Here is a 16,127-nt window from a genome sequence, read left to right on the forward strand (position 1 = left end):
TGAAGTCCTTGCTCATGCCTATGTCCTGAATGGTAATGCCTAGGTTTTCTTCTAGAGTTTTTATGGTTTTAGGTCTAACGTTTAAGTCTTTAATCCATCTTGAATTAATTTTTGAAAAATAATAAAACCACGTGTTGGTAAGGATGTGAAGAATTGAAACCTTCGTACACTCCTGGTGGCAATGCCAACAACTGCAACCACTTTGGAAAACAGTCATGCAGTTTCTCAAAAGGTTAAACATAGAATTACTATTTCACTCAGAAATTTCTCTCTCAGTTATATGCATCAGAGAAATAAAAAACATATATTCGCATAAAACCTCATATATGAATATTTATAGCACCATTGTTTATAATTGTCAAAATGTAGGAAAAAACACCAAATTTATACCAACTTGTAATTTGGTAAACAAAACATGGTATATTCTTACAATGGAATATTATTCTGCAAAGAAAAGGGGTGGGTAGGGGTGAATGAATGAAGTATCATTACAAGTTAAAGCATGATACACCTTGAAAACATGTTAAATGAGAAAAACTGGCCACAAAGACCACATATTTTATTATTTATTTTATAAGAAAAATCCAGAATAGGCAAATCTATATAAAATGAAAGTAGATTGGTGGTTGCCTAGGTCCCGGGTGGGGAAATAGGGAGGTGAATGTTAACGATATGGGGAGTGGAGGGTGAGAAAAATGTTCTACATTTGGTTATGGTTTTGCTTGCACGATTCCGTGAATAAACAAAAAGCTATTGAATTTTACCCTTTAAATGTGTGAGTTATATGGTATATGAATATTTTGATAAAGCTATCACCAGGGAAAAAATAGTAAACTCTTAAATAACAGAAGAAGAAATAGAAAGAAAGAAAGAAAACTTTTGGAAGGAAAAGAAAACACAAAATATGTGTAATGTATTTAAATATAGTGCTTACAGGTCAATTTATGCCACCTAAGTGCCTACATAGGAAAAGAAGAGAGGTGTTACGTTAGAGACTTAAATGTTCACCTTATGAAACTACAAAAAGAACACCCAGTTAAATTCAAAATAAGCAGAACAATAAATGATAAAGAAAATGACCAAAAAAAATCAAATGGAAAAAGAACAATATATAAAATTGATTAACCTAAAAGTTTTGTTTTTTATATTAATGAGAATGATAATCCACTAACCAGACATGTAAAACAAAAAAGAAAAAAGACACACATGACTAAAATATGAAAATGAAAGCTATTGCCTCAAATCCTATAGACATCAGAAGGAAAGTAAGGGAAAATTGTGTAATTTTTAAATTTATGCTAATAAACTTGACCACTATTGAAGGATAAATTTATTGAAAGACATGAACTGCCAAAACTCACTAAAAAAAAAGTAGGTAACTGGAATGGCCTTATATCTATTTTAAAAATTGAATTTTCAGGCCAAGAATGGTGGCTCATGCCTGTAATCCCAGCATTTTGGGAGGCCAAGGCAGACGGATCACCTGTGGTCAGGTGTTCAAGACCAGCCTGGCCAGCATGGTGAAACCCCATCTCTACTAAAAATACAAAAATTAACTGGTTGTGGTTGCACACACCTGTAGTCCCAGCTACTCAGGAGGCTGAGGCAGGAGAATTGCTTCAACCCACGAAGTGGAGGTTGCAGTGAGCCAAGATTGTGCCATTGCACTCCAGCCTGGGAGACAGAGCAGGACTCTGTCTCAAATAAAATAAAATAAAATAAAATAAAACAAAATAAAATAAATAAAAATTGAATTTTCAGTTAAAAACTTCTCCACAAATCAAACTCCAGGCCCACATAGCTTTGTTCTTAAATTCTACCAAACATTTACAGATGAAATAATACTCATTCTACATGAACTCCTTGAAAAATTAAAAAGGATGGAAAACAATTGCAATACATTTTATAAACAAGCATTTTGATAACAAAAGCAGGCAAAGTAGTTATAAGAAAAAAAACTCAATAACCTTCATAAATGCAGATGCAAACTTTTTTTAATTTTAGCAAATTGAACTCATCAATGCATAAAACAAAAATATATCATGGAAAGTACATTTTATTTTTGGCAATGCCCAGCTGGTTTAATATCTGTATATCAATCAATATAATTCACCATAAAAAAGACTACTAAAAAATACAACTATATGATCATCTAAATAGCTGGGGGGAAAAAGCATGAAAAACTCTAAATAGAGGGGGACTTCCTCAACCTGATGAAGGGCATTTACAAGAAAATCTACAGTTAACTTCACAGTTTAAGATGAAAATGAATCCCTTACCCCTAAGAATGGAAACAAGAAAAGTATTTCCACTCTCACTACTGCTATTTAATATTGTCCTAGAGGTTATAGGTAGTAAAATAAGGCAATAAAAAAGAAATAAATGACAGTTAGATTGACAAAGAAGAAATAAGATTATCTCTATTAGTAAATGACATGATTGCCTTTATTTTAAAATCCCCAAAAGCCTAAAAATGAATACCATGACAACTCATAAGGTATTTTAGCAAAGTCACAAAACATACCATAATTTTTTTAGTTATTAGTATTAAACAATTGGAAATTGAAATTTTTGAAAAGCAATACCATTTACAACACCAAAAATTTAACCCGTAATGAGGAAAACATCAATGTGTAGGACATACCCAGAAATGACAGATTTGCTAGAATTAGTAGACACAGACAATAAGCAGCTATTATCAATATATCCCATATGGCTATGAAATTGGAGGAAAGAATTAGCATGTTAATTAAACACATGAAAGAGATTACCAAAACCAATAAGAATGTCAAGAGATAAAAAATATCATGATTAAAATAAATAATACACAGTATGGGATTAACAGAAAATTACTACAGAAGAAATGATTAGTGAACTTGGGAGTATAACAAGAGTAACATAAAGAGGAAAGAAAGACTAAAATAAATCAACAGAGCACTAGTGAACTCTGAGACAATTTCGGATGACCCAATATATGTGTAATTGGAATCCCAAAAAAGTGGAGTCATAAAAAATATTTAAATAACTAATGGCCAATATTTTTCAAAATCTGATGAAAATTACAAACCTATACAGCTCCAAGAATCTCAAAATAACTCTGAGCAGAAGAAACATGAGGAATACTTCTCCAAAGTACATAACAATCAAATTGATTAAAGCCAATAATAAAGAAAAAAATCTTAAAAGCAACTGATGGTGGGTAAGAGTTTGGTAAGAATATATTATATACAAAATAATGAAGGGAAGAGTAAAAACAGGGCTTTTGTCAATACAGAGTAAACCAGTCAACAGTGAAGCAATATCTTTAAATTATTAAAAGAAAAAACACTGTCAACCTAGATTTCTATACCTAGAAAACATATCTTTCAGCAATTAAAAAGAAATAAACAGGCCAGGCACATTGGCTCATACCTGTAATTCCAGCACTTTGGGAGGCTGAGGCGGGCAGATTGCTTGAGGCCAGGAGTTCAAGACCAGCCTAGTCAACATGGCAAAACCTCGTCTCTATTAAAAATACAAAAATTAGCCGGGTGTGGTGGCACACACCTGTTAATTCCAGCTACTCTGAAGGCTGAGGCAGGAGAATCGCTTGAACCTGGGAAGTAGAGGTTGCAGTGAGCTGAGATTGTGCCACTACACTCCGGCCTGGGTGACAGAGCAAGATGCCATCTCAATTAAAAATAATAATAAATATTATAAAATATAATATTATATTTATATTTATTAATATATATTATAATATATAATTATATATTATAATTATTATTATTATTATTATTATTATATTTATTAATATAATTTATAATATATTTTATATTTATATATAAAATAATATTTTATATTTATATATAAAATAATATTTTATATTTATATATAAAATAATATTTTATATTTATATATAAAATAATATTTTATATTTATATATAAAATAATATTTTATATTTATATATAAAATAATATTTTATATTTATATATAAATATGTTTTATATTTATATATAAATAATATATTTATATATAATATAATATTTTATATTTATATATAAAATATAATATATTTATATATAATACAATATTTTATATTTATATATATAATATAATTTTATATTTATATATAATATAATATTTTATATTTATATATAATATAATATATTTATATATAATATAATATTTTATATTTATATATAAAATATATTATAAAATATAAATATTTTATAATAACTAGTCGTTACAGCATATGCAAAGTATAATGGTTAGCAGAATGCTGGAATTGCTTTTCTTTGCATCCAGTGTTAACATTTTCAAAACTTCTAAGGTGAAAAAGTCTCTATCAGTGAAGTTTTCTGTTGCTTATTTATGTTTCGACTATAAATTTAAAAGAAATATGAAGTATAAAGACCGACTACTCATTGATAAGCCTTGTATTAAAGTATCAAATGTTGGTATAGCTATAAAATTGCAATTCACATTTTATGGCTAATAATTTGAATTTGCTTATTTGAATTTCTTAATTTGTGAATAAGAATGCTTTTTCCTTCATTTTCAGCAAAAAGAGATTTTGTAAGTTTAAGTTGAATAATGCTGCATACTATAAGGAATACGTTCACATTGGTGTACATCCCATGGTTATAAGACCAGTCAATTGGCATTTGGGGGAAAAAGTATCTTTAACAATGAAATAAAGTTTTTGCATGATTTAAATTAAAAGTTTAAATATTTCTTTGGATTCCCATGAAGCCTGACCCAACAGTTCAGATGATGTAACCAAAGCCTGGTTTTTCTAAATCCTTTTCTTGGCTGTGTTCCCTCTATATATGTTCCATTCTAACCATGTTTCCTGCTTATGAGTGAGCCATTGAAAGTTCAAGCCCAAGGTTTCTATCCTCTGTCTGGCAAGGGTGAACAGCTGAAAAGCATTATCACAAAATGCCTCAGATTTGCTGAGCGTAATTACCAAAGTTGTAAAGGCCCACCTCACTAAAATTCAAGGATAGCCAGTATGACTATCCTTCAAAATCAGGGGTTAACTAGAGATTTCCCTGAGTCAGAACATTAGAAATAAGAAGTCGGTGATGGAGGCAACTTAGGAAGAGGAAACATTTAAAAAAGAGAGATAATTGTGAGTTTTTCAATAAATAGACAAGCTAAGAAGACTAATGCATTAATTTTAAGCAAATAAGATGGATCCAGCTTACATAGAGAAACAATAATGTGCATTGAGAAAATCTGGAAAGAAAAGAATCTTTCTAAGTGCTTGCAAAACTATAAGCCCAACAGAAGCTGGAGAAAACTCCTCAGCTCTGGAAACTTATTTTAGATTGTATATATTTATCTTTATTTTTTATTATTTCTCCAACAGCTTATTTTTGAAAAGTCCAGCATGGATCTGTTATACAGTGAAAATTAATGACAAAAGCAAGGTCCCGGACAGACCAAAAAAAAAAAAAAAAGGTTATTAACATATTTTGAATGGACAAGTGTAATGGTTCAAGTATAGGAATTAAAAGGAGGTGAATCAAAGAGGCACAGGAAAATTCTGAGGGAAATACCTGTGACAATATATGTAGCTATCTAATCTCCTCTAGGTATTTTCTCTCCTGTGTACATTATTTACATGATTCTGTATAATGTTGAAGTCTACCAAATATGTAATGGAAAGAGACTTACAAAAACTCACAAACTGAAATATATAGCACCTCACTTTCTTAATGCTAAATATACAAATATTTCTTCGGCTATCATCAAAAGTTGAACTATGGCCGGGTGCGGTGGCTCAAGCTTGTAATTCCAGCACTTTGGGAGGCCAAGGCGGGCGGATCACGAGGTCAGGAGATCGAGACCATCCTGGCTAACACAGTGAAACCCTGTCTCAACTAAAAAAACACAAAAAAATTAGCTGGGCGTAGTGGCGGGCGCCTGTAGTCCCAGCTACTCGGGAGGCTGAGGAAGGAGAATGGCGTGAACCCAGGAGGCGGAGCTTGCAGTGAGCCGAGATCGCGCCTCAGCTTAGGGGACAGAGCGAGACTCCGTCTCAAAAAAAAAAAAAAAAGTTGAACTATGTAGTGAGTGCACCCAGTCCACTAGCCCTAAATTGGACTAAACTATTTAACAACTTAACTATCTCATATTGTTGGATTAGGTGTTTGAGATCTAAACAACCACTTGGGGAAAAATGCAGTGAAAAATACTTAATAAAAATGTCTGGCAATACTTTATGAACTCGGTAGTGATTACATTGACTGTTTTCATTATTCATTAAATTATAAATGAATATTTTGTGAAATTTTCAATGCATATGATAAATTTGTCGACAAAATAAGGAAACAGAGTCTTTTCAGTATGTACCATATTAATGTAAATTATTTAAAACCCAAAATACACTTAAAATCAGAATTGTGATTATTTTATTTTTATTAGATAACATTTTCAAATAAAATATCTTCATAATAATCAATAAAAATTTGTGCTTGCTCCTGGAAAGTAATTTTTTTCTATCAGGTTTTGTGAATAAACTACTTGTAATTACTGTATGAGAATTCTTAGTAATTATAACTAATAAATATTTGCAATCACCACCAACAACAAATTTGAATGTAAAAGTAACAGAATTTAAAATTGTTTTGAAAAAATCAGCCAAATATTTAAAATTGAAATCCCATTCAAATAATGCAAATGGTCTTTTCTTTCATTGACAAATTTTATTTTGAATCAGTTTGGAACCAACTTCACTTTTTTACTTAATATTTCCAAATAACAAAGATACCCTAATTTGCAGAAAACTTGTGCATTTTTAGACCAGTCATGCTAACAGACGATACTAACAGAATACATCAGCTGGAAATGGGCAGAAGTATCTGATCTGGGAACAGAGAGACCAGACCACAGACAGCAGCACTTAAGGCTGGGCTCTATACTTCTTGGGCACCTGAAAACCCCTTCAGCAAACCCCTGGGCCTCTTGTTTACAATAAGCTGTGTCCCCCTCTGCAGGTGACAGCTGTAGCTGGTATCCAGGGGCAAAGCATCTCTTTGGTTGGGATTTTAAAGTGGAGCAATGAGTGCTATCTTGTCTCACTGCTCTTGCTCCTGCCAAAGCCATGGTGTGCCGTCACATCAGACTTCTTTACTCTTGACCACCCAGGAGCCCTTCCCAAGCTAAATCTGCCAAAGCAACCAATCTGAAATTCCCAACCTGACTATCCTAGGCTCAGTACCTTAACCTCGAACCCCTTTTGCCATTCTATCTATCTGCTATGCAGTAGTTAGAAAGTTCTGTCCCAGTCTATTTTCATAAAGGAGAAAGAATGAGATGTTTGGAAAGAAGTACCTCAAAACCTTTTCATTAATAAGTCAACCTTGGTGCTATGTCAAATCCAGGATCTGATAACATTTCAATTCCTTCGGGTGATGAAATGAACTTGGTTGGTAAATAGGCACCATTTCATGAACCTCAAAATATAATTTCTAACTCAACGTTTTTCTTGAAAGTTAAACCTTGGGATATTGCCATTTTAAGTTAATGCAACGTAATATGTGTTTAAAATATATATAATTAATATAATTAAGCTTTTATGTGAAAAAGAAAGATTTTGTGTGTCTTTAACATATGTTAGTATGTTTTTCCAGTTTGAATTGTGTGCATGGAGAAACTATGATACAACAAATAAGAAAGAAGTATTTGACAATAGCTATATCTTTACCAAATTACACATACAAAACTTATAAACATTCAATAATTTTAAAATAAGCTTACACATTTGAAAGTTATTTTATATCTAATTTTCTCATTACATTAATTTTTTTTTTTTTTTTGAGATGGAGTTTCGCTCTTGTTGCCCAGGCTGGAGTGCAATGGAGCCGTCTGAACTCACCACAACCTCTGCCTCCCAGGTTCAAGTGATTCTCCTGCCTCAGCCTCCTGAGTAGCTGGGATTACAGGCATGCACCACCACCCTCGGCTAATTTTGTATTTTTAGTAGAGACGGGGTTTCTCCATGTCAATCAGGCTGGTCTTGAACTCCTGACCTCAGGTGATCCTCCCACTTCGGCCTCCCAAAGTGCTGGGATTACAGGCGTGAGCCACCGCGCCTGGCCTCATTACATTAATTTTAAAAGATAATAGGCTTTAATTTAAACTTTAGTTATAAATATTATTAGAAGTGGTTTTAATTAAAAAGTGAAATCAATTACATTTGCCAGCTCAACACAAGAAATTCAACGTATAAAATAAGCCTGTTGACTTCACAGAACTAAGTCAAGCTAGTTGCTGATTCATTTTCCATGAAGGAGTGCTGCTGACTACAATACAGTACTCAGATCACAGTGTATATTCTATGACTGCAATTCACATTTTACTTTTTTGTTAAGTACTGGGTGGTTATAGACATGAATTTTATACACCTTTTTCTATGTCATTAAAACATGAACTTCTAAAATATGTGCTTTAGAGCAAAATCCAAACCAAACAGTTTTAAGGTTTCTCTTTAACCAGGCACTATAATGAATGTAGGCACAAGAAAGGTAAAAGCAAATACAGACATTCAGACTCTGCTTCAGGAATAAAAGTTTTAAACAAAATTAAATAAGTAAGATAAATATCATAATGAATATAAAAACTTCACTCTTCACTCTAACACCAATAATTTTAATCACATAGAGGTAAAGTACTTAGCCAGCAATATCATCTTCTAAGGCTATTCTCACAAAATGTTTTAGAACTTTTCAAAAATTATGGTATCTTTGTATAAACATAAAAATTACAATGATAATTAATCATGTCCCCTACCTATGATATATCCTTTGAGGGGCGTCTTGCCCTAAGTTCATTCACAGTAGTAATGATGCAGGATTTTTCTCAGCCACTTTGCCAACTGGGGACTTCCATGGCCTGTGACACCCCCTACCCCCTGCCAGGGCCTTGCTCAGCCCATGTCCTGCTGCTAGAGGCACCTCACCCACTCAGCCTGCCTGTCTTATAGATTGTACCCACATTCAGCAATTCCTGAGCTCTTGTCCCGTGTCCAAGAAGAACGAGGTTACACTGACAATTCAAAGGGTGAGGATGGGCAGAGAAGAATTTTATTGAGTGAGAGAACAGCTGTCAGCCGAGAGGGGATGTGGGGAGGTGGCCCCCCACCACTGCATTCTGGTGGTTTCTCTCCCAGTGTGGCTGGATCCAGGGATTCTTATGGACTCAGAATGGGGAGTGCATGCTGATTGGTTTGTAAGTACGCAAAAAAGATTAAAGCAAAGACACCATTCAAAGGTGGGCAGAAGACGGTGTAGAAAATCAATTGGGAAAGGGTAGGTAAATGTAAAATAGGTGAAGTGTGGGGATCAATCAGAGGAAAGTGCACCAGACAGAAAGACAGGTTCTCAATCCAGTCCATGGATTTCACTTGTAGCTTGGCTTTCAAGCTTTAAACTGTCTTTGGCTTGAAGGTAGGGTTTCACTGGGGACCTGCCCCTATCTGCCTAGGCATTTCTGTCTCCTGCCACTATCAATAATAGGAAATAGACAGTTTAACTTCTGTGTAGAGCCTGATTTTCTATTCTTTTTGTCATGAGTAGCTATTTTTGTTTCTAAATGAAGGCATAATATCTAATAGGCCTGTACAGTACATACACTACTATGGAAATAGTGACATGCCTTATCAGGAAGGCTTGACCCAAACTCCTCAGCCTCACCATTTAGGAAATTATCACTATTATTAAAAGATCTGGATGAAACATGTCTTTGGAGCTCACCCTGTTTACCCTACCTTAAAATCAAACCTTTGCAGGGGCAAGTTCATTTTTCTAGTTGTGGATCGAAGCCTTGAAGAGCATATCTGTGCTACAGGCATTTTGACTGAGGGCACCATCATTCCCATACAACCCCCTCTTCCAGCTCATTCTGAAATAACTCCCCAGAAGCCCTCTTTCTTCCCAGACTTCTTTTTTTTTTCAATTTATTCGTGGGATGAACAATGGTTTCGAAAATCAGGCTCTGTGTCATTAGCTGTGTGACCTTGAGCAAGTCACATATCATTTCTTCATCTGGAGAACAGGATAAGAAGATCTAAATGTAAAGTGATTTGTTAAAAATGCAGCACACAGCATGGGCTTCAGATTCCATTTTTGATTCTCAGAGAAAAAAAAGTCAAATTTACATATTAAAAGAATAAATCTCAATCAGGCAAATTTGTGCCATATAATTTTGTTTGCTTTTTAAAAGAAGTATTGGATCTCTTTTTCCAAATAAGAACCCCTGTTACACAGCTAGGTAGACAGAAAATCTTGACACTCATTATACATAGCACTTTATTCTTTTGCCAAGAATATCATTGTAAAACTTTTAATCACAATCACAATCCACAGACATTGTGGACATGAACAAGGTGGTAACAATGTCAATTCTATTACAACAAAATATAAGTTGACCAATGTATTGTCATTATTGGTAGGATTTGAGAAAGGTGGATAGAGTTGTGAACCTAGTCCGTCTGTAAACATCTGTAAGAACAGAACCTTGGTCCAATAAGGTGTGCAGTTCCATTACAGATGTGAGGCCAGAAATCCAGAATAAGACCTAATGCTAGATGATGAGTTAGTGGGTGCAGCGCACCAGCATGGCACATGTATACATATGTAACTAACCTGCACATTGTGCACATGTACCCTAAAACCTAATGTATAATAATAATAAATTAATTAATTAATTAATTAATTTTTTAAAAAAGAACCACTCTTAAAAGAACCCTGAAAAATTCTGGAGATTTTTACAACTTTACCTTGTCCACAATTGTTGTCATCCCTTCTCTCTTTTAATGTGGTTATAAATAATAAAACTAATGAAACAAGAAAGGGCTCTATGTAATTGTTTCAGAGAAGGCAAGAAAGAAATGAATTTGTCAGACAGCATCCAACTCTCTGGCGTACCTTCGATGAGGGAGACACATAAGAAAAAATAGTAGGTAGTGTTATCCTTAGATAGGAAAGTATATCAACTCAGCATCTCCACCTGGTATTGTTACTGGCTAATGTTGTGAAGTCCCAGGTTCTTGGTGCCATGAACAAAGAATTGGACATGACACACACGCAAATAGCAAAGCAGCAAAAGGTTCATTAAGCACGGTATGATCCGCAATGGATCAGGCTGACCCGCGAGTGGTATCAGCCCTGGTTTGTTACATTTCATGGCCTTTTACATGTTTTTTTCCTTACTTGCTTAACCTCACCTTCTCTCCCGTAAATGAATTGCACATCCTTGCCTTTCCCTCATTGTGCCTTAACCTCACTTTATTTCTCATAAGCTAATTGCTCATCCTTCCTTAACCTTACTTTATCTATTCTGACCAAATTGCTCATCTTTATTTTTACTTCTCATGACCAAATTGCTACTACAAGTCCCTCCTACTTACTTCCCTTTCATTGCATGTTCCAACTCACTGCTTACTCCCTTATCTACTTGCTGCTTACGCCCTTATTTCATATGTTCTATTGCTGCTGTCTTGCAGGTTTTGCTTTTGCTATTGCTCAAGCTAACCTACAACCAACAGGTCCCCTTCACCCTCGACTTCCTCTGCTGTTCTCCTGCCTCAGTATGGGGAACAAAGCTCAGGCTTGGGCCACCTTGGGACTGAGGACGACTCTTCTGTCCAAGGATAGACCCACACAGTTACATTGCATAGTGAGGGAAGAAAGGCAGAAACCTTGCCAACATGACTTTAGAAAGAAAGATGGAGAGAAGGAAAAAAAGATTAGGAGGAAGCAGATGAGGAGGAGCAGGAAGAGGAGAGGAAGACTCAGCAATTGGAGAAGGGGCTAAGGCAGCATCATTGGCTCTACTCAGTTTGTAATTTTCTTTAGGGTTTTCTTTAGAGCAAGTTTGACATCCTTGTTCCTGAGGCTATAAATGAGGGGTTCAGCATGGGTACCACATTCGTGTAAAACACTGAGAGAAACTTCCCCTGACCCATAGACCAATCAGATGATAACTTAACATGAGTGATCAGCCCAAATCCATAGAATAGGCCAACAGTTATTATGTGGGAGCCACAGGTACCGATGGCTTTGAACCAACCCTCGGCTGAGGACATGTGAAGGATGTTGAAAAGAATCAAAGCATAAGAGATTAAGATAATGAGGCTTGATACTATAACAGCTGTGCCTACAATAACCGACATCACCAGCTCATTGGCATAGGTGCTGCTGCAGGAGAGCTGGAGCAGTGGGAAGATGTCACACATGTAATGGTTGATGATGTTGGAGCCACAAAAGATGAGCTTCATCATGCACTCTGTGTGGACCATGGCCCCAGCAAACCCCATCACATATGAACCAAGCATCAGCAGAGAACAGATCTGAGGGGACATGGTGACGATGTACAGAAGGGGTTTGCAGATGGCCACATAGCGATCATAGGCCGTGGCTGTCAGCACATAGCACTCAGAGTGGACAAAAAAGCAGAAGAAAAAGAGCTGAGTTATGCATCCTGGAAAGGAGATGATGTTCCTCTCTGAAATAAAGCTCATCAGCATTTTGGGGGTAAAGACAAATGAATAACAGAGGTCAATGAAGGACAGATTGAAAAGGAAAAAATACATGGGAGTGTGAAGGTGTGAATTCAGGCAAATTAGATTAATTAAACTCAAGTTGCCCACCATGGTGGTCATATAGTTCACCAAGAACAGGAAAAACAGGGGCAATTGGAGCTCAGGCTGATCTGTTAATCCCAAAAGAATAAACTCTGTCACTGAAGAGTCATTTTCCACAGCCATTCACTTGCTGGGTGTGATCTGTAGGAACAGGTGTAGAAAACATTAATAATGGACCCTCACTCTTTATCTCCAGAGGGAGAGCTGAATCTACTGGTTTACAAACCCCAGGATATCTGAAGACACATAGCAAGGCATCCAAGGCTTAATACTTTCTATAATGATACCTGAGAATTCCCTTTTCCTGCCCTTCTCCCTCATCATGTTGCATGTCTGTCCGTGAGAATGCTGGTAGACCTCCCAATGTGTCTGCACATATTCCCTTCCTTCTCCTCAAACTTCTCTAAGGATTAAAGCTGGAAAAAGCAATGAATTGATGGTATTCCCCCAGAATCTTTGATTTATATAGTTTTGAGTTTGAACGGACATTGTCAAGACAAAAGTGATTCAATGCTTACCTTTCTATCCTTGGAGGACTAACTGCTGCAGGACCTTTAGGGTCCTTCCTCCCCACTGTCCTGAGAGGGTCAAAGTTGCTGATGATGAAGGAAGTAATTGCCAACAGCACAGACCTCCATCTTCGACATGCTAAAAGAGGTATTCTAGGGAATATGCCATAATATCTATTTGAGAATTTTCCCAGAAGTTTCTCTCCTCTGCATGCAGGAAAACAACCACCTTACAGGAGCCTCCTAAAGTCAGATGAGTCAAATAAAAATCTATTTCATGTTGCATAGTTCTGGGAAAGTTGATTAGAAGCACAAAAATTTATTATCTGTTTTATGATTTCCTCCCAAGTTTAATGAGCCCCTCAAGGGTAGATATTACCAAGCCTGTGTTTACAACCTGTGTCACAGATCCAGCATTCGGCTCCTTTGGGACTCAGTGTTCCACTCAGTTCATAATTTGACATCAAGAAGTCCTAATCCCCACTGCAGAAGGGCGAGCTCCTCCCTTTGTAATCATTCCCTGGAGTCTATGCACAATTCTACAGGGGAAATGTCCAGGGCACAGTCACTTGCCATTTCTGCTACCTTCCTACAAGACCCCGGGGTTGTGTTAGTAAAATATTAGATCATACCCTTAACACTATACATGCTTGTGGATTCCACCTCAATAGAGATGTAGCAAAATGGTTGAGGGAATGGGAGCAAGCCCTCAAGTCAGGCTGAGTTTACATCCAGGATTCTTAACTTTCTCTGAGACCTCAGACAAGTGATAGAACTTCTCTGCCCCTTGTATATGTATATTTGTATCTATATAACCCATGCATATCTACAAACTAAGGCTAATTTTAAAAAGCTATCTCATAGCGTTTTGTGGGAATTACATGAGTTAATTCACATAAAGTGTTAGAAATGTGCCTGACACATAATAAGAACCTGATAGGTGTTGGCACCCCTGCCCCTGTTACTCATCCATATATATAAAAATCAGGATTCATTGATCTTGGTACTTTTTACATTTTGGATAAGTTTTGGTTGTGGGGCTGTCCTGTGCAGCACAGGACTCACAGCACAGCATCCCTGACCTTACCCATTAGATGCCAGTGATATTCCCCCTACCACACAGACACACCAATCATTAAATCAAAATATTCTCCATTGTCAGACATCACCTGGGGAGCAACATTGCCCATATTTGAGAATCGCTGCTCTGTCTGTATAGCCTGGACTTCTGCCATAACTGTTTTTCGGAAAGTTCTACTTTATGTCTATTTATGTGTCTGAAGTTCAAAGTGCTCCAAATTGAGTTCAGTGTTTTCTTAGGCTTCCCAGGGCTGCTCCTTCTCAGGTCATCATTTTATAAATTATTTTTACCACCTTCTGGGCATATAATCCACAAACTAAACTTAAGCACCTCCTTCTCCATTAGTATCTCTTCCAGTCTCCAAGTCCCAGAGAATACACCTCTTTGAATGATCTGGACTTTCTTTCAATTCTACAGCTTTCACAGTCCCTCTTCATCTCAAATTTGGATTACTCTAATGGTTTTCTAACTTAGACTCCTTAAAGGTGAGAATTTGGACCTTTCAGGTCTGTCACCACCACTGAAAACACACATACACCTCCTCTTCCTGGACCCCAGTACCAATTCCTACCAATAGGATTATAATTATAAATTCGGTTGTAACAATATTCCTGTGTTACATTATTAAGCCTATTTTTAAACACTATTCACAAAAAATTCGTCAAGTACTATAATTGTTTTTCTTTTTTTCCTATAATTCCATATATTTTTTCTTATTTCTTTATATATTCTTACCCTTTTTTTTTTTTTTTTTTTTTGTAAATCTCTTCTCAGTACATGCCATCATGGAGATTCAATTTCGTTTTTTTTTATTTTTTTTATTTTTTAGACAGAGTCTCACTTTGTCACCCAGGCTGGAGTGCAGTGTTGTGATCTCACCTCCCTGCCACGTCCACCTCCCAGATTCAAGTGATCCTCCTGCCTCAGCCTCCCACGTAGCTGGTATTACAGGTGTGTGCCACCACACCCACCTAATTTTTGTATTTTTAGTGGAGACAGGGTTTTACCATGTTGGCCAGGCTGGTCTTGAACTCCTGACCTGAGATTATCCACCCACCTTGGCCTCCCAAAGTGCTGGGATTACAGGTGTGAGTCTCTATTCTATCCCATGGACACCTGACTTTATAACAAAACCAATTTGCCTTGATTGTCACAGCCTTATACTAATTTTTAAAATCAGCTAATGTAAGTTTTCTTTGTCATTTAGGGTCCCTTAAGTAGGAGATGTCAAGAAATGATAAGACTTGCAACACATATTTTGTTATAAAAGCCTATTAAGGATAAAACTGGAGGGAGCAAGAGTCAGCGATGAAGGCCTCAGACCAGGATGAAAGTCAAAGTGAAAGGAGAAAAAAATTGAAAGATCGGGTAGGAAAATCTCAGACCATAGAGCAGTTCTAAAAAGTCTTGGTCAGGAGGATAGGAAGTCTCTAAGCAAAATTTCCTATCAGAAAAGACATATGTTAGATGGAAATTGCCAGCTCTCTTTAAGTCCCACCCACCCTGCTGAGTCATTGGCAGAGGGCATCTCAGAGTAAGAATGGACTCTGCCTAAACACCATGGTGGATCCAAAGAAGTGCAGCTATAGACTTTCAGTCAGCTATGCACCCCGCTGATGGGTCTCTTCATGGGGAGCTGAGCAGTTCTCTGAGGCTACCACACTCCACCTCCAAAAATATAAATTAAACCCCAAAGCTGTTCAGATTTATAATTGTCATTATTTTTATATGTTGTTAATTATTAATTAAAATAATACATTTATTATTGGTGTAAGAAGCAAGGTACTCCAATTCAACCAGGCACAGTGGCTCACACCTGTAATCCTAGTGCTTTGGGAGGATGAAGCAGGAAGATTGTTTGAGGCCAGGAGTTAAATTTTTTTCTTCAAATATTTAAAACTT

The 16,127-nt window shown here is 36.1% G+C and overlaps 1 protein-coding gene across 1 annotated transcript; it reads right to left on the reverse strand.

The window, feature by feature from the left end:
• Window positions 1-11,855: 11,855 nt before the first annotated feature.
• LOC100452756 (olfactory receptor 143-like) lies at window positions 11,856-12,758 on the reverse strand. The gene has a single exon (XM_024255786.1). It carries the CDS (start codon window positions 12,756-12,758, stop codon window positions 11,856-11,858), a length of 903 nt encoding a protein of 300 aa, XP_024111554.1.
• Between the last annotated feature and the right edge of the window lie 3,369 nt (window positions 12,759-16,127).

Source organism: Pongo abelii, chromosome 9 (assembly GCF_028885655.2).
Source record: "Pongo abelii isolate AG06213 chromosome 9, NHGRI_mPonAbe1-v2.0_pri, whole genome shotgun sequence".
Lineage (NCBI taxonomy): Eukaryota > Metazoa > Chordata > Mammalia > Primates > Hominidae > Pongo > Pongo abelii.